This window comes from Symphodus melops (genome assembly GCF_947650265.1).
Source record: "Symphodus melops genome assembly, chromosome: 18".
Taxonomy (NCBI): Eukaryota; Metazoa; Chordata; class Actinopteri; order Labriformes; family Labridae; genus Symphodus; species Symphodus melops.
Window position 1 is genome coordinate 9608290 of NC_136708.1, and position 24425 is coordinate 9632714.

Genomic DNA, 24425 nt, shown 5'->3' on the forward strand with positions numbered 1-24425 from the left:
TTAGGTCGGAATTTGACCCATCCATCTGTATTTTTTTCAAAGTCTACTTACTGGAGCCTCAGCTTATAATTGCACCTGGCTGTAGAGTTGTACGAACACATTCAGACCACTCACCGCCACACGAGACAAACTACTTTACGAACCCTTCCACCTCTTTCTAGAAGTGCAAAAACCCATCATGCACAGCCAGACGGACAAGTCAACTCTTGAGTACCTCAGTTTCTAGCAGCAGTGTCTCCAACTCTGACCCGGGCCTCTGTCCTCAGGGGATTTTCATAACTCTACATTCGCGATGGACCCTGGAGATACAGGACGGGATCAGTCCAGCAGGAATGTTGTCTGTATTCTCTCTGAATCAAACTAGAAATCATTCAAGCCGACATTCTCTTGTAGCCATTTTCTGAGACTGGAGATTAGCAGTGAAAGAAGCGTCGGTGGAAGAGCTCAATTGTAGCCAATGTGTGTGTGTGTGTGCCGTATACTGTGTCTGCAACAGAGGGATGCTGTAGCAGCACATCTGGGTTTTAGTTATACAGACATTTCAGAGAGCCTGAGCTGCTCTGGTGGAACATGCCGGTCGTGCTTAATCTCAGTTGTAGGAGTAAAAGAGCTGGTGATATCTCTGGTTAAGTAACAAGAGCTATTAGCTGTGGCTGTTTTCCCTTTCTTTCAGCAAACAGACATATGTAAGCTGCCAAAAACAAAGAGAACCACCCTGTTTTATAGACTGACGTTTTCTCCATGAACAAGTCAACCATTGTTGACAGAAACATTAACATAAGCTTAATACAACTCTGATACATCTTTAGAAAACAGTCTTTCTTTCCAGAAAGTCTTTTCTTTGAAGGTTTTGTTAGTTAACTAAAAGCTGCTGCTGCTATCAATCAAAAATGTTGTCCACTTAGGGCCGTATCACAACAGCAGTAATTAGACTGTCCTCTTTTTAGTCTGTTTCTGCAGAGACTTAACAATGCAACACAAGCAACAATGGCAAAGAAAGCGTCCATTAACAAGCAGGCTTCGAACATCTGCCATAAGAGGCTGTAGGTTGAGATGGTGGGATACGACATCAAGACAGATATAGAAGACAATTTAATTAACAATTAGTTAAATGACACAGGCACAAGAGAGCAGCAACAACATGTAACGGAGAGCAATGACTAGCAATGCTATGACGAGTTAAGAATAGTAACAGCAGTAACAACTATAATAATGATACTTTAAGAGGTAATGATATTTATAATTGTAGCAGTGGTAGTCGGGCAGATCCACAGCAGAGTCACCACCAACACTGAGAACTTCCATTGAAGAGAAGTATGCAATCACATTTATTGGCTTTTCCTGGAATATTTGAAACCATTAAATGTATCCCCAAAAAAATGTGAATTTAAAACTCCGGTATTATGCCTTGTAATTCTTAAGTTGTACTTCCCTCTGCCTCCAGAGCAGCTCAAACCTCAGACGACGATTAACTGACACTCTTATATGCCTTTGTGATTGTATGTGTGTGTGTGTGTGTGTGTGTGTGTGTCTGAGTGCTTTCGTATTTACACTGTAATGTTGCTTTACTGTACACACACAGGTAACCATGTGGGTGAGAGACAACTGAGCAATTACTGTGTAATTAGCAAAATAATAGCCTGCCATTCTGGAGTTTACAAAAGTGTAAATACTTGTTGCCAATGGACATTGCTCTTCTCAATATTATTGTTACAACAACATGATTATATTAGTATGATTAATTGTCATTAAAGGGATCGATTATTGCCATCACTCTCATTGTTAAAGACAGTGTTGTCAGTACAGCTATGGGTAAACGTTGTTCTGTATCAGAGGGCGAGTCGTGTACAAAACAAAAAATAGTTTAATCAATGCTGACAGGTCTTTAATCGCTGCTACGAAGGAGATGGAGTAGAAGAAAAGGAAACGGACAATAACTCTGGGAAGACGTATTTCTCGGGGAATAATGATGGACACTCACAATGAGGAGTGAGAGGAACGTAGACATTAAACTGAAGGACTGAGTGGAAGATTTCAACGTGAGACCTTTGCATTTATTATACTCTGAACTCTCAGTTCTGCCAGAGGGAGGACATCACATGGACATCAAACCACTACTCTCTCCCAATTCTACTCTATAATGTAGCAAACTGACGTAGTCCCTCGTCCCTTTTATTCTTTCCACCTCTCCTCTTCCTTCATCACTTTCTTATACTTCTCACTAAACACCATGATTTTGAATGAGACGGGTTTGATACGGCGAGCTTTTCTGTCTTTAAGCTCAGCTTTATTCTTTTCGTTCCCTTGTTTTGTACATTTGATTCAGTGCCAAGACAGCGTATACTGTACATATAAACATTAAATGCATCTGTTTTTCTCCTTTAAGAGGAACTGACTGGAGCAAATAGCAATAGTGATGCCATTAGATACAAACTTTGTTTCATATTGCCACCAGTGGATACACAAAGATGCATGACAACACCACAGTGATCGTGAGCAGCAGTGCAGATGGAGCTGCACTGCAGAAGAGTGTTCCACAGTGAAATGTGAATCATGTTTTTGTTTGTTGTTGTGGTTCTCATTCTGTACATACAAATTTATTTATTGATCTCGTATATTTTATGGATCTTGATGTGTCAAAGGAGCACGTCCGATAGAGCTGAAGCCCTGAGAGATGGCACACTGTGACGTGGTTTACCCCAACACAGAATGTAACACTGTCAACGTTGTCAAACATTTTCTAATGGCTAATATTATTACTATTAATATGATTATTATAAAGCTATTTTAGCGAGTTAAACAAGGGCTGCTGTGTCTCCTTTGTCTTTCTTTGGTGTTGATTTTCTGACTCAATTGAAGGATTTTATGAGAAACATTAAAGGTGCACTATGTAGATTCAGTGGGAAAATTGTATAGTGAAATAATTTGATGCTATATTTTCTGAAATAAATACACTAACTTTAGTCTAAAGAAATGTGTTCCTGGACAGTGTTTGGAGCTAAAAAGCCACAAGGAGAGTTACGCCGTCATTATTGTGTGTCCACCACCATAACTTTTGGTGCAGCATTTTATCTTTTATGCTACAGGGACCAAATTTTCCTCTGAGGACAGTTTGTGTATAGAGTATGAATATACATTATAGTCTGTTCACTTCTTCAACTTTAATTTTTTTCTGCCAAATTACATAGTGCACCTTTAAAAGCCACAACTTATACTTTTCAACTACTTTTAGCTCCCCAAAACATGACAAGTTTCTTGCCAAAAATCCATTCAGATCCTGTATTTGATCAAGCCTATAAACCCCTCTATTTCAGCCCTGCTCAGAACACGCTATTTCTGTGACTGTAGCTTTAAATGCAAATGAGCTGAGATCACACCCCTGTGGAAGTGCTTGTGTGGCTTGGGCTTTCTTGCGCTATGACTTTTTGTTGATGGTGAGAAGGGAGACTGAGAGGGCAGAACTAAAACTGCTGTTGGTGTGTCTCTCATCTAGGGGAAGAGTTACTGCCCTTTGTGATGTCATAAAGGGAAAACTCTCCAAACGGCCTGTTTGAGCACACATGAAAAATTGAGCAGGAAAAAAGGCAAAAGGAGGAACTTTTCTCATTATTGGGGATTTGTAGACTGGGTAAACATTAGTGTTTGAACCCATCAAAAAGTATATTTAGCATAATATTTGACCTTTGAAGGACCTGTTTGTAGTACATAAGGGGGTCTTATGATAGTAATAGTATATAGTCCTCTGGAAATAGGAACCTTGTTTTCATAATGAAAATTGAGCCTTTATATCTGCTGAGAATATAAAAGGTCAGTTTTTTCGCCACCATATTTTCATGCACCGGCTCTGAAGGGTTACTTCACAACCGAAAGCCGCGACCCCAATGCTAGGCGCCCTTTAATCATACAAACTGGTCCTTGCTTCCATAGATTGTTGTGCTCGTACCTCTTCAGCGCTTCAATAATTTATGTAACAACATTAAATGCCTTCATAGAACAATGCAGACATACTCACCTGGGCAGCATTCATCAAAAATGCAAAGCTGAGGTGGAAGAGAAGGATTTTCTAAAGAGGATTTCCATTTCCTTCCCTGTTTCTCTCTGCCTAGATGAATTTGCAATGCAAATCTGAGGCAGGTTAAAAGAGAGGACAGAGAACAATTTAGCAGTGTCAGTCTGAGTCAAAATCCCCGAGGGGGATCGGCTTCGCAGCCAGGCCTAAACTCCAGCTGACACATGGAGGAGGTATTTTTATCCATTCACAAAGTAGTTGTAGTAAAGAACTGTGTTCACATGTGTAGCCTACTGCTGGAAAGTGTCCAACTGAGATTTTAAAACATGCAGAAACAGCAGCCTCCTGGCTATAACGGAGGCAGGTTGCAGCCAAAGTTCATACAGATATGAACATCTGAAACGTTAGGAGGTGAATAAGCAATCAAATCCTGAGGCACTTAAGAGGTTTGCCAAAAATAAAGTGTTAACAAGTTCTGCACAGAACATGAAAATATGTCACCCAGACGCGCCTCTGTCATCTTGTTCCCACTCACTCGAGACTTGTGTGAAAAGCACCCTGAAGGTTTGTACATTTTACATAAGATGACAGAAAATTGGATAGGATTTGATGCTTTAAAAGGGAAATTGTGTCTACACGCATTGCAGCAGCAGGGAGTAAGAAGTGGTGAGAAAAGGATGCTCTAAACTCTCATAAACACGCAGTAAGACATGTCTGTTTCCTCCTACAATTCATTCGGCAGACACTTGTATCCACAGAGACAAAGTATTTAACGCAAGCAACATCAGCAAGAACAAAATGAACTTTCCCAGAGGATCTTGAGAATTAAAGAATTACAAAAACAAACATGATCAGACATATGAGATCACCTTTAATGATACACGTTAAGAGCATTCGGTAAAAAAAAAATTAAAAAAAAGTGCTTTGCACGTCTAATTGTTCATTTCAAACAAAACACTAAGAAATGTAATCATCTCAGAAACAGCAATAAAACATAACTAAGAGTGACAGGAATATTTTAAGAAGAATGATCCATTCCTTCATTTGGGTAAAAATAGTAAAACCATTACAAAAGTGCTGGCCTTTCAATCAAAGTGCATGAGCTTTCACCTTATCCTACAGCCATGATCAAATCCTGAGTTTATCATTCAAAAGAATCAATCTCGGAAAAGTTGAATATTTAACGGACGCCGTCCAGTTTAAGAGTCCACGCCTGACCAGGGGTATACGGCAGTTCAGGCAGCAGGATGGTAAGACCAGCATTGGGGTTGACTGGAGACCAGGGTATTGGCTTTGGACTCCCCAACAAGGTCACCTGGACAAAAGACAAACATTGAATGGTTCTATTCATGTATGACAAGTCAGAACTACACTCTCCTCTGTGAATGAAAAGTCTCCACCATGTGGACAGGAAGAAGCCTACATTCACCTGCTTATGTTTGAGACAAAAGGCTTTACTGTTGAGTTTTTCATCTTTGTACAAACCAACTTATCTCGTTTACCGTTGTGGTTGGTGACGTTTTAGGTTCCATAAGTTGCACCGTGGGCTTCGGAGGTTTGGTTGTCATGATGGCAAAAACAGAGCTTCCTTGAGACGTATACCTGGAAAATGAAGACCATAATTGAGCATTAAATCAAGCCACTGATCTTGATTTAAGGGACATTTGATAGCTCAGTGTTTAAGATGCATGCAACACAACTACATGACCACAACGTCCATTTCTAATCTGGCTGGGGACGCTCGGTACATCCCAACATCAACAAAAGTGAGGAGAAGAAAACATACTGCAGCAGTTCAATAGAGCTTAACAGTCACCGCCTATTTTTTATTGGCAGCTCTGGTTCCAGAAGTGAATTTCCCTATTCAAATCCTCCACTGACATTTCACATAACCCTGATATGAAGAGATTCACGTCTGCAACCAAACAAACCAGCTACCCAGGACTCAAGACTATTAAACATTTGATACGGCGCAAAAACTGCAAAGCTACATGACCATGTACGTCATTTTGTCCCCAAGTCAAGGAACTACGCATCCCACAATCCCCCAGTCTTTGTCGTAGAGTTTATACTGTCAATACAAGTGTCGTACCATCTGGTCGTTTGTGTTGTTGAGTAAATCAACGACATTCACTGCAGCGTCACAAGGCTGTTGGTACATTGCGTGTTAGCTAACCGACTAGCTAGCCTCCAAGCGGTTCACGTATAGCGCAGAGGGTTGAGACATTGCCATGGTGACAGCGAGCTCCACCAATCAGAGACTGTGAGTCCTGTGACACTTGATCGTGGGTAGTGTAGTTTTTCTCCTTGATTTCACAGGGGGAAAAAAAGCATGTTTTTCTTATGAAGAGGTGGACGTCGTCTGAGCTTGTAAACGACCGTTTCACACTCAGGTAGCTCGTGGAAAGTCTACCTTGGATACCTGCGGTTATGACATTATGGGTGGTAATCAAATCTGCTGTTGAGAAAATACAGGAACATCTGGATCCTAGACTGATATGTGTGATTCGGTCCACACTTCCTACCAGACTGGGACCGTGCTGTTCTCAATCTGGATCCTCCAGGGTTTGGAGGCGTAGATGGCCTCGCCGTTGATCTTGAGCCAAGCTCCAACCCCTCGGAGCCTCTCCTCAAACACTGCGGGGATCATCCCATCAGGTGTGGGACCCACGTTCAGAAGGTAGTTTCCTCCCAGCGCCACAGTGCGGACGAGATCCTGGAACATGCACAGGAGGAGAGGACACGGAGGGAATTATTGATCTGCATATTTGCTGATTAAAAATGCAGCACATGAATCACACATTAATCCTTGAGCAAATGTCGGCTCCTGTGACCGATCTGCACGTTGGCAAGACACGCAGCCAAAAGTAGCACAAAGACGTTACGACTTGTGTTTTATGAAAGCAATGTAGCAGTCACAGCATTATCAAACATTAAAGATTAGCGAAGGAATAAGGCCTGAATAATAACCTCGATGATTGTGGGCAAGTCCATCAATTCCCGCAACTTCATGTTCCTACGGTAACCCCAGGAAAACTTGTCCACAGATGTGCACTTCTCCCATTTGTGCTTGGGCAGCTTGCCAGGAGTGAATTTGTCTTCACAGTTAAAGTAGCCACCGTGTTTACAGGCACAGCCGGCTCCCCATCTGTCATTGGTCACAACTCGATCCTGAAACAGGAAGGAACATGCAAATGATCCCTTCATTTCTTTCTCTCCGATGACCCGAAGTATTCATAGATCACTTTGAATGCAGGAAAGGAAACACAGGAGACAAGGTGGGAGATAAACTGACACTGTGATTTAGTATTCTAAACGCATAGCCTGATTTGAATACAAGCAAATGTCAAATTAAGATACAACATAATAAAGACAATTACATTAATGAGACACAAACATGACATATAACCTGTATCCACATAGCCAAGTGATTAATCGATATCGGCTGATATTAACTTATCCAGTGAATCTTGAAAATCAGCTATTTTATCACAGATATAATGACGAGATTAATTCACTGCAGTGATTCCGATACATTGATTCATCAATCATCTTTCATAGTCATAGAATTTCTATGCACCTTTTTACTTTTATTTACATAGAGGGAATAAAACATAAATGATATAAACACAAATGTAATGTTAAAATATAACTGTATAATCTGTATCACCCAGATTCTGTGCGAAAGGCTGCACTGCTTCATTTGTGTCTCATTTTATTACACGCCTGTCACCAGCAGGGGGCGCCTACATGGATGACAACAAGCACGATCACTTCCTAAAGTTCAAACATGAACGGTTACTTCCAAGATGAGTGACCTTCTTTTCTTATACTGTATATAATTTCAAGTGTTAAAACTGTATTTAAGGGATCAGAGTTGTAAATGTGTTGATGTAGATTTATCTGTCTCTACAGGTCAGACTTAAAAAAATGTCCTCTTTCAATATTGATTTTGGTCCCAAAAACCCCACATCAGTTCGGCTGTAGTTTTGAGTGGTCTTTTCAAATATATGTATTATTTTATGTATTATTATTTATATGCGTTTTGTCTCACGTGGAGATTCTATTCTTCCTTTAGAGATAATTAAAAGGCCATTACCAGAGGAGCTGAGGTTTACATATGTTCAAGAAAAATCTGATAAATAAATTGGTTGAGGACCATACAACATGCTGGCACTGTAAGAACTTCTGTCACTGCCTTGTGTGATGTAAAAAAAAAAAAAAACAACCTCACCTTGACTGGGCTGTCGTTGTACAGCCAGGCGAGAAACTGGGTCGAGTTCCAGTAGGTGTCAGGGGCTTCCCAGTCCCCATCTGACCAGATGACGTCAGGTTTGTATCTGCGAAACAAACAAAAGAAATAATAACACATCTGTGTTTGTTATGAAATATGGCCTCATAGAGACTTCTTTACGAAATGCCAGTGGAATTCTCATCTCTACTGGCAGCTCGACTGATGCAGGAAGTGAAGCGCTACAGACCGTACGACCATGTTGTAAAGCTCGGGGAGAAGCTTGTGCATCACAAACTCCTGGGTTCGGAATCTATTCTTCTTGTCCATCAGGTACAGAGGGTGGAACCACTCGTACAAGGAGTTGTAAAGTCCATAGTGCAGTGACCTAAACAAGGAACGCAAGTGTGTTAAGAAAAGCAACACAAGCATCGCCAAATACATGAATTAATTAGGTCTGTGTTCTAGGGCTGATCGATGACTGCAAAAATCACGATTCATTTGATTGATATTGAGAATTTATGAAACAGGATAATTCACTGATTTTACAACATCTGGATCACACTCAGTCGAATAATAAAAATAAATATATCTAAAAAAAAATGTAAAAAATAACGATGTTTGTAAGGCCCAGGGTCCATCGAGCGTGTGTGGCAGCAGCCCTCCTCCTCCTCCAGTGTCTTTTTTTCTGAGCGCTCTGACTTTTTTTATGTTGGTCGCCACGAGTGCACAAGTTGAAAATCTTTCAACTTTTCAGAAAGGCGCTGATGACGTCACCTGTACCCTTTTCCAAAATGTATGATATTTCCTTGAGTTTCGTCGCATGCGAATTGTGTGTTTTAACCACGCTATCTTCACTTTGTGTAAGATCGGGAAATAAACGATACTGTATAAACTAAAAAACTAAAAAAAACAGAGCAGAGTCGGTCATACATTGGCCGTTGGACACAGGGCCCTAACACTGCATGCAGCACAGTAATCGTTTAATCCAGATGATCTTTTTTTCATGATTGTGTGAAGCCAAAGTCATAATGGAAATTCCAATAATTGCCCAGCCCGACTGTGTTCATGCTGAAATTGGTTTGCTGCATCCCTATAGCAAACCAAAGGGACCTCAAATGAAGACAGGAAATAAAACTGAACCAAACAACTGTCATCTGAAATTTGAATTGACAATCGAGCAGTCTTAAACAATCGACTTCAAGCCTTTCAGATGCAGTATCATGTCTCCTGCAAACGTTGAAAAGGTAACAAAGTACTGAACGACAGACCACATCTCAACCAAACTGAACACTTTGGGAACATTTACAGCTTTTTCTTCCATAGAGTTTTATACTGTTTGCAGTCCAAATGAGACCTTCTACTTGATCATAACATTGTACGGTGAACTCTGACTCTCCTTGCTCATAGAAGTTTGAGCAAAGGGATAGAAGTGACACATTGTCCGGGACCTTCTCAGTTATTTAGTCTGTCAGAATTTCTTTTGAAATAAAGGAACACAAGCTTGCACAATATATATATATATATATATATATATATATATATATATATATATATATATATATATTAATCCCTATGTGAATTCATGTCAGCAGATGTGAACACTTCTTCACTCCTCTTCATCAGTAACATTTATGACTCACCTGTTGCGCACTGCCTCCCCGAGGTCTCCCACCAGGTCCCGGTGAGGACCAGTGTCTACTGAATTCCAGTTCCAGGAGTTTGGGGAGCCCCAGTTAGTAAATCCTTCGTGGTGTTTGGCGGTCAGCACGACATACCTGCGATTAAGTCAGAACGTAACACATTGTCTTCCATACCCGAAAGTGAAGCTGTCAATCATAACTTTATCTTGCTGAAGAAACACTCACTTAGCACCAGAAGCCTTGAACATGTCCGCCCAGTCGCTCGGGTTGAAGAACTCCGCGTTAAAGTCCGGAGCGAACTCCGGGTAGCTGAAACCCGGCGGGTAGTTCTTTGACATGAACTTCACACATTTCGAGTCCGGGGGCTGCTCGCCCTGCCAGTGCCACCAAAACCACTCGCTCCCAAACCCGGGGACAGAAAACACACCCCAGTGGACAAACACCCCCACCTTAGCCTCGTCGTACCATGAAGGCAGCGGTCTCGCGTCCAGACTCTTCCAGTCTGCCGTGTATCGAGCTGCTGTTTGAGAAGCCACAGCAACGAGCCAGACAAACACTGCCAACATGATAACAACGGAAAAGTCTGTCAGAATGCACAAGGTTTAGATTAATCTTCAGAGACTGGTATGAAGCCACCAGCCCACCAGAAAGAAATGCTCCTCTAACTAAAGTCGTAATAAGGGTGAAATGTTTTATTATCCCCCCTGAGGTAAACGATGGATCATGTGAATTGTGTCCCATGAAAGAGGTCATGTGGGGTACTCATGTCTTCTTCTGCTCGTTACAAGCAACAAGCTTGTTGTAGCTGCATGTCGCCGTCTAGTGTACCGGAGTATGTAGCACCACGATTTACAAATCCCCCCCCCCGACCCCCAAGCAGTCCCCTTACTTCCCTGTATTTCAACATTTCTGTCTTCATTTAACCTCTCAGCACGTTCAACAGGTTCCTGGTAGTCACAAGTCTACAGGTCTTTTGTGCCAGACTGGCTTTACTTGTTGTGAACAAAGAAAGAAAGGCCAGTCAATGAAAAAACAATCTTCTTGTCCCATGTTTTCAGGTTTGATTGCTTACTTTTTTTTTTCTTTGGGCAGTTATTTTAGCACTTTGAAGTACAAATCAAAGTGAAAAGTGGTTCTTGCGTTCAACAAACATCATAAGTTAACAATATGAAGGAAAGTGTCTACATATTTTTGGTGTATGAATAAGTTGTAAAGGTAAAGAGTGTACATGGAGCTGGTATGGCAGTGAGTACTCTTATGAACCTTAGAGACAATACAGAGATATTATTCCAAATAGATTGTGTCGATGTGATGCATATGACCTCACTATAATGACATATAGGCTAGCAGAGATTCTATGTAAGCTGTGCTTGGGATACCAGCACCTTATTTCTCATCCAGTTCTGCTTTATAACACTAATTTTAAAGGAAAACAATCTCATATGAGAAATATCACTGACAGAAAATTTATTTTTATGGAGGAAACCCTGCATACAAAATTAGGCTTGCAAAAATTGCACATCTTTATAAAAGCTTTTAAATAGTTGGACAAGACAAATACCCACCCCCATCACTTAGTAAAATATTTTTGATTAATCTCAAGAACACACGTTTATATTTTCATCAACAGTTTAAAAAACATTAATCTTTAATGTAACATGGCTAACAGGGAAGTTCATTTTTATGATTACAAAAGATACCACAGGAAAGTCAATGACTCCAAAAACAGATTGTATCAAGTGCTTTGTTGTGAAACTTCGGGGAAGTCCGAATGAAAAATGGTGTTGTCTGCGTTCACACATACAGCTTCTCCTGGAAATATCCTGAGTTTGAAAGCGCTAAAACATAAAGTATAACAGACCTACTCTTTGACATAAACACTTCTTACACAAGTTTGTGTGACAGTTTTGCACTGGAGCGTCAGACCACTCCCTCTAGTTTTAGAGACCAAGCGTTTCCTGGAGAAACCGGCATTACAGGCAAAAGAATCACAAGTCCAGCTTGTTGTGTCACTGGTGCCCATTTCAGTGGTACATCTGGGTAGTCCAACAGTGTAACCTGTGGACGTCAAAGTAGTTTTGGTAGTTTATATGAATGACAAATAAAGGAAACTAAAGTTGAACTTTACAAACATAATAGGTGTGCAGCTTACTTTGGTGGCATCTGATGTCTTTGGTGTCATGAGCTGAAGTAGTAGTTCTGAGGGCCCCCCAATGAATATAGCATAAACAGTGTTGTTTTTGGCAGTGTACCTGTAATTGCAGCAAACAGCATCCAAGGTCAAACTAACCAAGGCATTACATCATTTTCCCCAAATAACAAAAGGGTCAGCTGGACCTGTTTTTCCAGCTGTCACTCTAATGTTAAAATAGATCAATGGGAGAAAATTTAAAGAAAGAAAAAAAAACTCACCAGACATTGACTGTGCTCTTCTCTGTCTGGACTCTCCACGGTTTAGTAGCATAGATTGCCTCCCCATTGACCCCCAACCAAGCCCCGAGTCCCCTCAGCCTCTCCTCGAACACCGGGGCTATCATTCCATCTGACATCGGCCCGATGTTCAACAAGTAGTTACCTCCCAGAGCCACCACATACACCATGTCCTGAAGAAAATGTGTCAGATTTATAGAAAGAGGAACTCCAAAATATTCAGAAAAACCTTAGTCAGCAACGTCCTACCATGTCCTTTCACCTTTATGATTGACGGCAGGTCCATGACTTCACTCAGCTTCATGTTTCTTCGGTAGCCCCAGGAGAGCGTGTCAATGGCCTGGCATTTCTCCCATTTATGATCTGGAAGCTTACCAGGCGTGTATCTGTCTGCACAGTTGTAGTAGCCGCCATGTTTGCAGTAGCAGCCCTTACCCCACCTGTCATTTGTGACCACCACATCCTGAAGAAAAACATGATCAAATGCTATTCTTAAAACACTGCATTTGATAAAAACATTACAGATCATTGCACTTACTGAAGAGTTAGGCCTACATCATGCTTAAAATTGTGATGAAATAAACAGGTTGTTAAAAAAAACTGTTATGAATTCTCCTTCACCTTGACTGGGCTGTCGTTGTAGAGCCAGGCCAGAAACTGGGTGGAGTTCCAGTAGGTATCAGGTGCCAGCCAGTCCCCATCAGACCAGATAAGATCAGGTTGGTACTCCTTCACGAGGTGCACTAGCTCAGGAAGAGTCTTTCGGGCAACAAAATCCTGAGTCTTAAATCCAGAGGCTTGGTCCGCCAAGAAAAGGGGATGGTACCATTCATACAAAGAGTGGTAAAGACCCCAATGTAGTGACCTGATGGAAGACAAATATGAATGTACACCATTTTTTCCTCTTTCCCTTAGATCGTACTGTGCAAATCAACTATTTCTACTCTATTCCTTATGACCCATACTGCCATTTGTTTACTTCTACACTACCCCTTTGTTATCAAGGATAACCTATTGTATGAAGGGTTCAACATGCATCATCCTTCTACAGTATCCTCACCTTTTTTTGACAGCTGCAGTCAGTTCTCCCACCAGGTCCCGATGAGGACCTACATCCACTGAGTTCCAGTTCCAAGAGCCAGGAGAAGGCCAGTTTGTGAATCCTTCATGGTGCTTGGATGTGAACACTACATACCTTAAAAGAACAATTTACACAATGTAGTTTTAAAAAAAATATATGTTTCAGGGGAGTGAACAGTGATTCTGTTTAATGCATTAGGCTATGTCACGATTGAGAAACAGTGATAATTGTATTGTTAATAATTGAGGAGGCAACTGTATTCATATTTATTGTAAATTCCCAGAATAACAATGTGGTATTAAAGCACCTGTGGGAGCGGCTGTGCAAATACTGGATACAAAAGCTGCATTAAAATCAACATTTTATAGAAACACAGCAGGTCTGTGCACGTTCATTATGGCTCATTGTATCGGTGTCTTTAGGGGGACAGATAATTTATTTACCTGGCTCCAGAGGCTTTGAATATGTCCGCCCAGTCTTCCGGATTGAAGAATTCTGCGTGAAACTGAGGCGCAAAGTCCGCGTATTTGAAACCCGGTGGGTAGTTCTTCTGCATGAACTCAACTACATCTGGACGCTCTGCTGTCTTCCACCAGGACCACAACCACTCACTAAACTTCCCATAGCCAGGGACAGAGAAGACCCCCCAGTGGACAAAAATCCCGATCTTCGCGTCGTCGTACCACTGCGGCAGCGGTCTGGCGTCTAAACTGGTCCAGTCTTCTGTGTAGCGCGCTGAGCATCCGGGTCCCACAATGAGAAGGGGAATCACACAAATCAAATGTAAAATGCAGGAAAATCGAACATGAAGCCCCATGGCCCTGCTGCTCTGCAGCCAGGTGTCTGCACCTCTACCTTTCTGGGAATCGTTTTGTAAATAAAACCTGAATGTTGAGGAGGGAGGGGCAAAGAAGGTAGTCCGACAACGACAGCTTTTTATTCCTACTCTCGCACTGATTCCAAAAGTCGGGTCCGTGAACAATACCTTGGAGATCCGTGGAATAATTTACAAAAAAAAAAGTCTGCTGTAGACCTATCATTGAAAAATCATATTTACAAACTGGGACATGTTATAGAATCAACTATTTTGGCCAATACTCCTGACCACCTTGGTTTTGTGCCAATAGATCAACTCTGATATGATCTGCCACTTCAGAGCGATCAAAAAAAAAAGTTAAAGTATAAAACGCCTCGAAGCCAACATGTTCTCAAAGTTTATAACATGAATTACTTGGAAAGTATAGCCTAATTCTTTCGTTACAAAGTATTCCACAAAACTTAAATACAGTGTATTAATATATTAACATTACAATGACTAGGGGGTCCATGGACATATTTCTCACCTGAAAGGCGCCCATGTTCTAAAAAACTGAGAACCCCTGTCTTAAAGTATAAAATTAAATGTAAAAGAGTTTGATCAGTCATATGTCTAGCGGCACAGACTTATAACCCATTAAAAATAGCTCTCATAAACTCAACCACTAGAGGGCACCAAAGCGCTTTTAAATTATCTCGTGCAGAATCATCACCTCATGCAAAACCATGACGCATGAGGGAGATCACAAGACCGGAAGCAGTAGCAGGTACCATAATCTACATGAAGAAAATAAATAGTCATAATGTGTTTACAAATGAATAACACAACACGTTTATTTCAACAACGCCCACAAACGGCTCTTTTCAAACCCTGCATCTCATCACATCTGTGGAATGTGGTCACAGAACAGAACATAAAGCAGCAACTCTGACAGATACATTCTCTTAATGTACAGAAGAAAATGAAATATTCCAATGTGATGATCAGTAACAATGAAATGGTCATCATACCACATTTTAGGTTAATTAAATAAAAGGAAAAACACAATCCATTTACTTCAAGGCAATTCATTGACACAGACATCTTCCATTCTCTGGAAGCAAACTATTACACAGATATGGCTATCTAACTGTCTTAAATAACAGTATGGCCAATGTGAATATGGACATATTAGAAAAATGATTTTCCTTTGGGCTAAAGATTCACAGTGTGACCAACATCAGTGCATGCAGTCAGTTGCCTTTCAAGCATCTGTTTTTCAACCAAGTCCTCCACTCTGCCAACCTCCACCTCGTCTACGTCGTCCATAAAACTGGACCAATCCGTACCCCCGTCTGGACGTTCCATAGACTCTGGTTGGCTGGCAGGGTGTATGGGGACAGAATCGTCATGAGTGGTGGTCACGCAGTTGCAGCTATCGCAGATGCCGAAGCGTCTCAGTCCCGGTGAAACGCTGGATCCAGTGAAGGCTCGCCTGCAGCTTTTACATGACACCGGCCAGTAGTGCCTGTGGACCTGTGGAAGTGTTCAACGCAGAAGGCAGAACGTGAGTCAATTTTGCACAGACCCCACCAACTGTTCAATCAAGACAAGACAAGTCGAGCGATTATTCTGCAAGCTGTTAATATTGGCCAATATTAACATACCAAATTACGATCAATACAGACTCATTTGATCGCAGATATGCGCAGATGTTACTAGATTTATTCCCCAGTCAAATAACACTAATAACTGAATTTGCATGTAGGGGCCTAAACATAAGACTACCTGTATAAGAGCCCGAAAATAGTGCACACAAACACAAGTGACGATGAAAGCAGCTGAACTAAACAGCCCTCAAAGAAACAAACTACCAGTAATAACACTCTTTAATAACTGCTTTTGTAATCATTCAGCAATGCATTATGGATTTATTTATAAAATCCACAGCAATGAAGAAGAATAATGAGTCTGTAAACAACATGTTCAATTTCACAATACAACTGAGACAAATAAAAAGTAAGAACGACATCACGTCATCTTTTCAGACAACTTTGAGGAGATAAAAAAAAACGTGCTGTCGGTGGACAGGCTGACTGGAGAATTCCTTCTTTCATGTAACTTTTGCGTCTTTTGTTCCTCAGACTTGAAGGCCTTCCTATCGGAAACAGGTTTAACGGCACAACTGAATACAAGTCTAATCTGATAATCCTGCGGCCCTCAGAGTTCTTACACTGAGCGCATGGCTGCGAAGGTGTTCCTGTCTCGTGAACCTCTTGCCACACATGGGACAGGGGAAGGGCCTCTCTCCCGTGTGGCATCGGATGTGTCTCTTCATGATCCCTTTCTGCTTGGCAGTGTACGGGCAGAACGGGCACTTGTGGAGTTTCACTGGCACTACCAAACCATCACCTGTAGGGGGAGAAACGGGCCTGGAGTTCAGATCAACTTCAACAGGACGACACTGCAATATCTGTCACCCGTGACCATAATACGCGAGCTGTGATTGATTTGGCTGATTACCTGTGTCCTCTCCGAGCCAATCAGACTGGATCTCCATGATGGAAGACCCCACAAACCCTAAACCTTCGTCCATTCTGCTTCCTCCTGCGCTGCTTCCTAGTCCCTGGTTAAAGCGCTGCCCTGCTCTGTCTCCCAGAGGACTGGAGCCTTCACCTCTAGCCAGCATCTCCATCACCTGCCTGGCATTGTAGGAGGAGCCATATCCCATGGGGGAGCGCTCATTGGACGGAAAGGGCGGATGTAGCCTGCTGTGATGAGGGTTGTGCAGAGAGGACCCGGGATAAGGGACCAGTTCTTTGGTGTCAGGGGACTCCATGAGATCCTCATCTGGGTCGTACTCTATTTTGGGGTGTACTAACTCTGGGGTCAATCCAGATGATGAAGAGGATGAGAGGTTAGTCTGATCCATGTGTACCTTTTGTCCTTCCCTCATAGATGAAATTCCCTCCCGAGAGCTGTAGTTGTTCTCCACGTCTCTGCTGGTGCTGGGAGTTGCAGTGCGGATCGAGGCGGCAGACTCTGGACCTGAACCTGGCCCTCTCTCTGCCTCTGCACCCTGTGAATGCGGCTCCTCAGGTGCTGCGCCGCTGGAGATGGTTGCAGCGGGAGTGCCACTGTCTGCAGGTCCACTCCCTCCATCCTGAGCCCGGTCCTCCTTCTCCATGTTCCTCTGCTTCTCCTTGTTGCATATTTCCAAAGACGAGCGTATGTAACTTTTACAGAAGTTCACCAGATCAGTCATCTGCAAGTAGCTGGCCGCTGACATCACCTCGATGACATTGCCTCTGTTCAGGGCCAAGCGGCCAGAGTAAAGAAAGTCCAGGATAATAGAGAAGGCATCCGCTGTTACAATGTCCAATGATGCTGTGCTGTAGCGCTGTCCACTGTCCTAAATAAAAAAAGATGCAATAACAAGTTCAAATCAATTATGATGCAATTTAGTTGAAGATACAAATTCTGTTGGAGATTATGAGACAAACCAAGATTTCCTTTTTTACATTTGGCTAATAACTTAATCACATGGATTTGGTATAAAAGAAAAAAAAAAGATCTTTAATGATAAAGGACATTTTTGATCAATCAATCAATTGCAATTGGGGGTTGCAGTGGTATGGGGGGGGGCATTAAAAAAAATACAACTTCATACAACTTCCATGCTACAGAGGGAGGCACAGATTGGATGCAGAGGGAAAAAAGTACCCTTAACACAAACATGTACACAGCAGCAGTGAGTTTAAGGGTGGGAGGGAAGGCGGGTGTGTGTATGAGTGTGCGTCTGTCCATATGTTTACGTGTGTGTGTGTGTGTGTGTGTGCGTGTGCCTGGCTTCCCCAGGGTTCCCCCAGGTCAGAATGTTCTCATTCACGATATCCGGCGAAAACACTGTGTGTTGCTTGGGTGTCTCTCAAAGTTGGCTGATATCATTGCACAGATATCCTTGGCCCAGGTTCATCCGGCAAAACACCAGGTGTTTGTGTGGAGAGGTGCGGGGCAGGGGGGGGGGGGGGGGGGGGGGGGGGCGAAGGGGGATGGATGGAAATTTTGCCTGGGGGTCCGAATTGAATCCAAACAAAGTTCTTTTCAGGGCGAGGTGACACAATAATGTCTCCCTTCATATGTTCAAGTCTGGCTTTCAACAAATTCAACTCGCCTTGCATTGCAGTGAGCTTTCCCCAGATGCCACCCATCCTTCCATCCATCCTGCAGCCCAGCTCGGCCAGCGCAAACAGTCAGTGCTCCAACTGCTTTGCCCAACTCAATTATCATGACCGGCAGCAAATAGGAAAGAGCTGCCGTCTTTCCTATTTTCCGGCACATCAAGGCGACGCCAAGGCCAAATAGCAGAAGTCCAGTGGACATGAGGCCGAATATATACACATCCTCAGCATCTTCCAACGATAGCACTGCCAAGCACATGACTCTCCATGTGATCCATGAATCCGCCACATACCCAGCAGTGAACGATCCTTCCGGGCAAGTGGACTCCCCCGGCCCAGTGGATCATGTAGAAAAGATCTTGTCAATTGTGTTGAGAGACCAGCTTATTAGTTCCATATTAGCTTCGTTTAATTCCGGAGAGACAATGAGAGAGAAACCCTCCAGGGCATTCAAACGAGACAGAAGCAGCGAGAGCACACACAAGGAAGGAGATAAGAAAAGGGAGTAGGAGAGAACAGAAAAAGCGTCCGCCTTCCTTGAGAGCTAGAGAATCAAACACCTTACAAGTGAATTAAATAAACCACTTGGACAAGGCCAACGATGTCAGATTGAGAGAGCAAGCAGGTGTAAACAAGCCAAAGCAAACCTTTAAACCAGTACATGAGTTTAGAGGAGGTGATGATGGTTTATTCTTACCTGCAGATAGTGGACCAGAAGAGCCCGAAAATAACCACTTCCGGCAAACAACACATTACGATGGGCCTTGAAAACACGGCCCTCCACAAGGATGCTGCAGTCACAAAAGTAGTCCCGTTTCCGCAGCTCATTGAGCTCAAAAAGCAGTTTGGGCATGTAGCAAGGAACTTCCATATCTGCAGGTCAGTGAGTCCTGTCAGAGAAACAGAAACAGGAAGAGAGAGAGAGAGAGAGAGAAAATATTTCATTTTAAGAACTCAAATCTCACTATATTTGAATGTGAATATATTATTTTACAATGCATCCAGTTAGGTTTCCTTGTCTGGTGAGGTGGATGTTTTTTGTGCACATCACAACAAAAAAAGGCATGGCAAAATGTAACACTGTAAAAGATCACAAGACACAAATAAAGAGCATCAAAATAAACGTGCGTTTGATCGATGAAATAGGATCAGTCAAATAGCTCGGTGTTGTGATTGTTCTGACTAGCTAACTTGTGTTGTTAGCGCCTGTAAGCCCTCCGGAGAAACACGTTTTTTTAAACCGACCTTCAGAGACATGCAGACAAACGTAGTGATAATAGTACTTAGTAGTACTAGTATAGTATTACGACCTCACCTGTGTAATAAAACGATTAACAGAGTCCTTTTCATCGCATAAAGATGAACGTTCATTCTCCTACGTCCACATCGTTTGTGGTCCACATAAGCCAACAACTTCCGCCTTCGTCATACAATGACGTAATGTCATTGTCAAATCAGTAGGCGATAGACGCTTCTTCTTCATGTAGGCTGTTTACTTAGCTTATAAAATCACCTAGGAATAGTTTAAAACCTCATCAAAGTGAGATGTTTCAATGTAAAGTGTCCTCAAACATGTTTGAGCTTGTATTTCAAGACAGGGAATACGTTTGAATACCTGTGAATAAACGAAAAGAAGAGAAATGCAGAAGCCAAAATTGTGAAGTCTACTTTACTCATTTGAGATTTCATTTTTATTTTTCTGTTCTGTCCAAAAGAGAATATGTGAATGTGTAGGCTACACAAAAAAAAATTAAATTAAAAAGGGTAAATTAAAGGTTAAGCATAGCTATACCGTAATTAGTAATGTCCCTCAAAATATTTTAAAGAATTGGATAAATTAAGCATTCATCTGTCCCCCGTACCATTGTTTTACTAAAGAGCTGAAGCCAATATTTTGGAGTGTGCAGTTTAACAGTCTGGGAGGCTTCAGGTTGCTCTTCTTCCCCTTTTCTGAAAACTGACCTAGGGTCAAATTTTAACATGTTTTCTGTGATAAGTTGATTTGAGTAATGCAAACGTGGGGTCAAACAGCCACTGAACATGAAATCTTAGCCATGTTAATGGTCTCAGCAGAATACTTTATACAAGAATTGATTGTACGGCTTGCTGACCAATTGAATACCAACAAGCCATATGAGAATTAATTGTCCTCTATATTTTCCAGAGAATGAAAACACAGTTAGGAATATGTCACTACAGCAGGTTTCCATGTCTATATTTATTATCTGGCTCTTTTGTTTGTTCTGGTGTTAATGATGAGAATACTAGTTATTTTACATAACCCTGACTTTTACATTCAGCTAATGATCCCAATCGAGTGTGCAGGTCATTTTGCAATTTTGCAAATGAAAAACCTCTAATAAGGCTAATGAGTAATTTAAATAGCAACACTCAGATAACGAAACAAAATGTTTTGTGAGGAACACTGTGATGTAATTTTCTTCGGGCAACCTCTACGTAGACAGAGGAATAGACAAAACAGACTAGAGTCTGAGTAAAAGTAATCGGTTTACCGATGATGCATCAAAATATATTTTAAATGACATTTTTATCACAGCAACAGTAGGGTAGCTGTCAATAGCAATTCCAGATTCCTTATGGAGCAGTCTTTAACATAACACCCCGTGTTGCTTTGGTAATGATAGCAGCTTATCACAGCGGCCACCTCAACAAGAAACATCTTGTTATAACTATAAAATTACGGATTGATGGCTGCCGTCAATCAGGCTTCTTTCATTATTACGATGGTACTGTCTCATTAGAATGCTAACAAATTAACATTATGCATAATCTACAACTTTAAAAACAGTTTGTTTACACCTCGGACTCTCAACTTCCCCCATGTTGTCCTAAAATGGTAACTTTTGATGCCAAAAGACATCTTAGTTACTGCAATATACGCACATTTCTCAATCCACCTTGATGTTTATATTTGTTTTTGACAGTAGGGCTACTTTTGAACTGTTTTAAACATTCTCTATTGCAGAAACCCATTTATGGCAATGAGGACAATGATGATAGTTATTAAAACAACCTGAAAATCACTCAAAACCAATCCAGCATGTCGCTGCACGACTGTAGGCGGCTTTGTGCCTGCTTTTGTTGGCTGCTAAAGATACTTGTTTATATGCTTTCCATTTCGAAAAGAAGTAATTCCTTTTTTTATTTTCAGACATAGTTTGAGTACAAGTAGTTCCTCCAATACTGCGGCACACCCTCCAAGCACAATCCACAGCTCTTAGAAGTGTTTTTACACTGATGGGTGCCGACCGAGCGTCTTATTTGTTTCAGATATTTTCCCATGGCAAACAGAGCGAACACAAAGGCTACGTGGTGGCCTGGGGAAACCACAGGGTAGGCGTACATGAGCCTCCATGCTCACCCTCTTTTGAAAATGAAATTTATGGCACCTCATAAAAGCTCTATTCATGCTTTTAAGAACTAAATATAAACTAGTATAAAACAGCGGGGTTTCACTGAGGCCCTTCAAACTTGACCTGGTGAAGCGTTGTGTCCGGCTGAAGGTTGGCAAACGGTCGGTTGACCCAGAAGCCCAGCCCCAACAAGAGTCAATCCCAGAGCAAAGCTGGTGGGTTGAACTCTGAGGTAGCTGACCTTCTGCTTGCTCGAACTCAGGGCAACACAAGGCCTTTGTTTTGGTCATTTGTTTACAAAAGGGGCCGGAAACTCCCTCTCCGCAGACCTTTCATAGCCAAGTAATCACACAAGAGTCTCTACCATTCTGCTCTCTATGTGTTGCAGTTGCTGGTTTACGCCCAGAAAACCCTGAGCAATGAATATTATTCATGATTTATGGTTGGGTTTTGTCGTATGCCTATGATTATGATGGCATATGATTTACGGATGGAAGCTAAAAAGTAAATAAATGGAGTGATGACTGTTATGTAAGGCTGCAGTCAGATTTGGGACCTCACTCATTGTGTGCGTTAGCCACTGAGAGACCCACGGCTGGCACAGAGGGCTCCAGCAGCACCCCTCTGGGTCCCTGTGGTCTTCGCCTCCGCACATAACAGCCACTTAGGCCGGCATTTTCCCAGGGTGAGACAACACACCACGGTGGCAGTGCGAGCCACAGAGAGGGCCTGATTAAAGAGTAGGGACAATGGAGGGAGAGAGACCATGGTGGCATTTTCCATCTCTGCCGCTGTCTCCTGGGGGGAGCAAGTATGTGCCGTGAAACGTTTGAATTATCCCAGAATCTCTGGAATTCAGACAGAGGCACCGCGGAGAGGACCCTCGACCAGAGATCAAAGAGCTTTGAGAGAAGTGCGGTGGACTGGTGGTGAAGTCGAGTACATAGGCTATGAATGTGTGTGTGTGTGTGTGTGTGTGTGTGTGTGTGTGCGTGCGTGCGTGCTTATGTATTTCAGAAAACTGACTTTAAACAGATAAAGACAATGTTTGAATTTGAATCACATTTTCCTTTCTTTTACATGTTTAAGATGTCTTTTAAAAAGCCATGTTGGACTTCTGAGGAGGCAGTGATCATTGAGCAATGAAATACAGGCATGTGGTGTGTGTTTGAGTGTGTTGCTGTCCTTTTATCCCTCATGGGATCAGATAATGCAATCATAGCCAATCATTTGGAGTCTAATACAGCGGGCGCCCCTTTTTAGTTTGGAGACGCCACTCTCCTCTTTGGTGGCAGAGAAAGAGGAAGAGAAGCGAGAGGGGGAACTTCGTCCCTCTCTTTTTGTCAATCTCTCCCTGTAATTATCACTTAATGTTTTTTGGTGATCTGGAGACGTCTGTCTCTTGCTTTCCTTTCTTCTATCGCTGGAGGGGAAATGTATCACAGTCTGAGATAAATCTGCAAGTCTTTTTTATTATTGTATATTTAGCACAAGAACAGAGTAGTAAATGGAGCCATCCCAAACCACAAGCTTCCGGTAGCGCATGGCCTCAGCACTGCTGGCTGTCTCTGCCAAAGCCAAATCCAAAGTTCAAAGCCTCCTGTCCTATATACAGTTAAACAGTTAGCTAGTTGTCCTCCAGCCCTGACCTCAGGAAAGTTTTCATGTCTGAGAAAGACGACATGCCTGGGCCGCATGCAGAGTAAATAAAATTAGTTTAGTACACGAGTATGCCCCTAAGGAAGCCAGGTTTACAAAGAACGTTTGTTTTATCGACTTTTTAATATGTGTGAGAAATTTTGTGTCTATCTCAGGTCTATATTTCAAGCTTTGTCATGGCATTGACTTGTTGTTTATCTTGTGCTCTTGTAATGGAATTAATTAATTAATAAGTTCTCTCAAGGCATTAAACAAAATTTTTAAAAAATCCATGTAGTTGATGCTGGTTTAAGCCATTTGTGCTGGAAAAAGACATTTGACAGACATCATTAAGATCCTTGTCTATTTTTATTTACCCAGCAGGACAGTTTGCTTTCTTAGGTAAATGTCACCTAATTAAATGCAGCTAGCTTGTTAGCATGTTGGTAGCTAATTAACTATTAGTTGTTAAACTAGCAGTAAACATTTTAATGTTTACTGCTAGTCATTTCAATGAGAATATAATGAGCTCTGCAAGAAAGGGAAAATAATCATTTGATATATAAACCCAGTTGGTCTAACAGTTGACTTATCTCAGCTTAAAGTTACATTTGGTCAAAACAATTGACGCTAACAAAGAAATGGCGAGTTGTAAAGTTCCGTTTTATGCTGTAATTCTGTAGAAAGGTCTTGGTGTCGGAGTGGTAAGTTTTCGCACCCCATATAGATGCTGCAGTCTTTGATTCGATTGGCTCGTGTTCAGATCCAACCCGTGGCTCCTTTCCCACATGTCATTGCTCACTCTTTCTCTCTCGACCTAACTTCTGACCCTACACTATCCTGTCTCTAAAAATAAAGAATATAATGTCATGATTTGGTCCTATTTGGTTTTGCATTTTGTCCCGTCTGTCCAATAAAAGGCACAAAAGCCCCAAAATAAATCTTTAATGGGGAAATGTGATACCCTTTTTCAACTTGTCAAACAGGCCCCTGTTGTCTAAATGAAACACTTGTGCTGTGCTATGGTCCAAATATATAATGA

The 24425-nt window shown here is 41.9% G+C and overlaps 3 protein-coding genes across 3 annotated transcripts; all 3 read right to left on the minus strand.

The window, feature by feature from the left end:
• Window positions 1-4860: 4860 nt before the first annotated feature.
• LOC306839230 (tissue alpha-L-fucosidase-like) lies at window positions 4861-10656 on the minus strand. Its single transcript, XM_079367805.1, has 8 exons — window positions 10109-10656; window positions 9884-10018; window positions 8491-8628; window positions 8244-8349; window positions 6980-7180; window positions 6535-6725; window positions 5512-5611; window positions 4861-5324 (listed from the first exon to the last, which is right to left on the minus strand). The coding sequence occupies exons 1-8, from the start codon at window positions 10447-10449 to the stop codon at window positions 5190-5192; spliced, it is 1347 nt and encodes a 448-aa protein (XP_079223931.1). The 5' UTR covers window positions 10450-10656; the 3' UTR covers window positions 4861-5189.
• A 677-nt stretch (window positions 10657-11333) lies between these two features.
• LOC306839229 (tissue alpha-L-fucosidase-like) lies at window positions 11334-14319 on the minus strand. The gene is made up of 7 exons (XM_079367804.1): window positions 13838-14319; window positions 13374-13508; window positions 12935-13178; window positions 12576-12776; window positions 12296-12486; window positions 12036-12135; window positions 11334-11941 (listed from the first exon to the last, which is right to left on the minus strand). The coding sequence occupies exons 1-7, from the start codon at window positions 14209-14211 to the stop codon at window positions 11804-11806; spliced, it is 1383 nt and encodes a 460-aa protein (XP_079223930.1). The 5' UTR covers window positions 14212-14319; the 3' UTR covers window positions 11334-11803.
• Window positions 14320-15014: 695 nt separating this feature from the next.
• Window positions 15015-19804, minus strand: zbtb8b (zinc finger and BTB domain containing 8B). The gene is made up of 5 exons (XM_079367905.1): window positions 19687-19804; window positions 19069-19261; window positions 16714-17602; window positions 16424-16602; window positions 15015-15726 (listed from the first exon to the last, which is right to left on the minus strand). Exons 2-5 carry the CDS (start codon window positions 19240-19242, stop codon window positions 15406-15408), a joined length of 1563 nt encoding a protein of 520 aa, XP_079224031.1. The 5' UTR covers window positions 19243-19261; window positions 19687-19804; the 3' UTR covers window positions 15015-15405.
• Between the last annotated feature and the right edge of the window lie 4621 nt (window positions 19805-24425).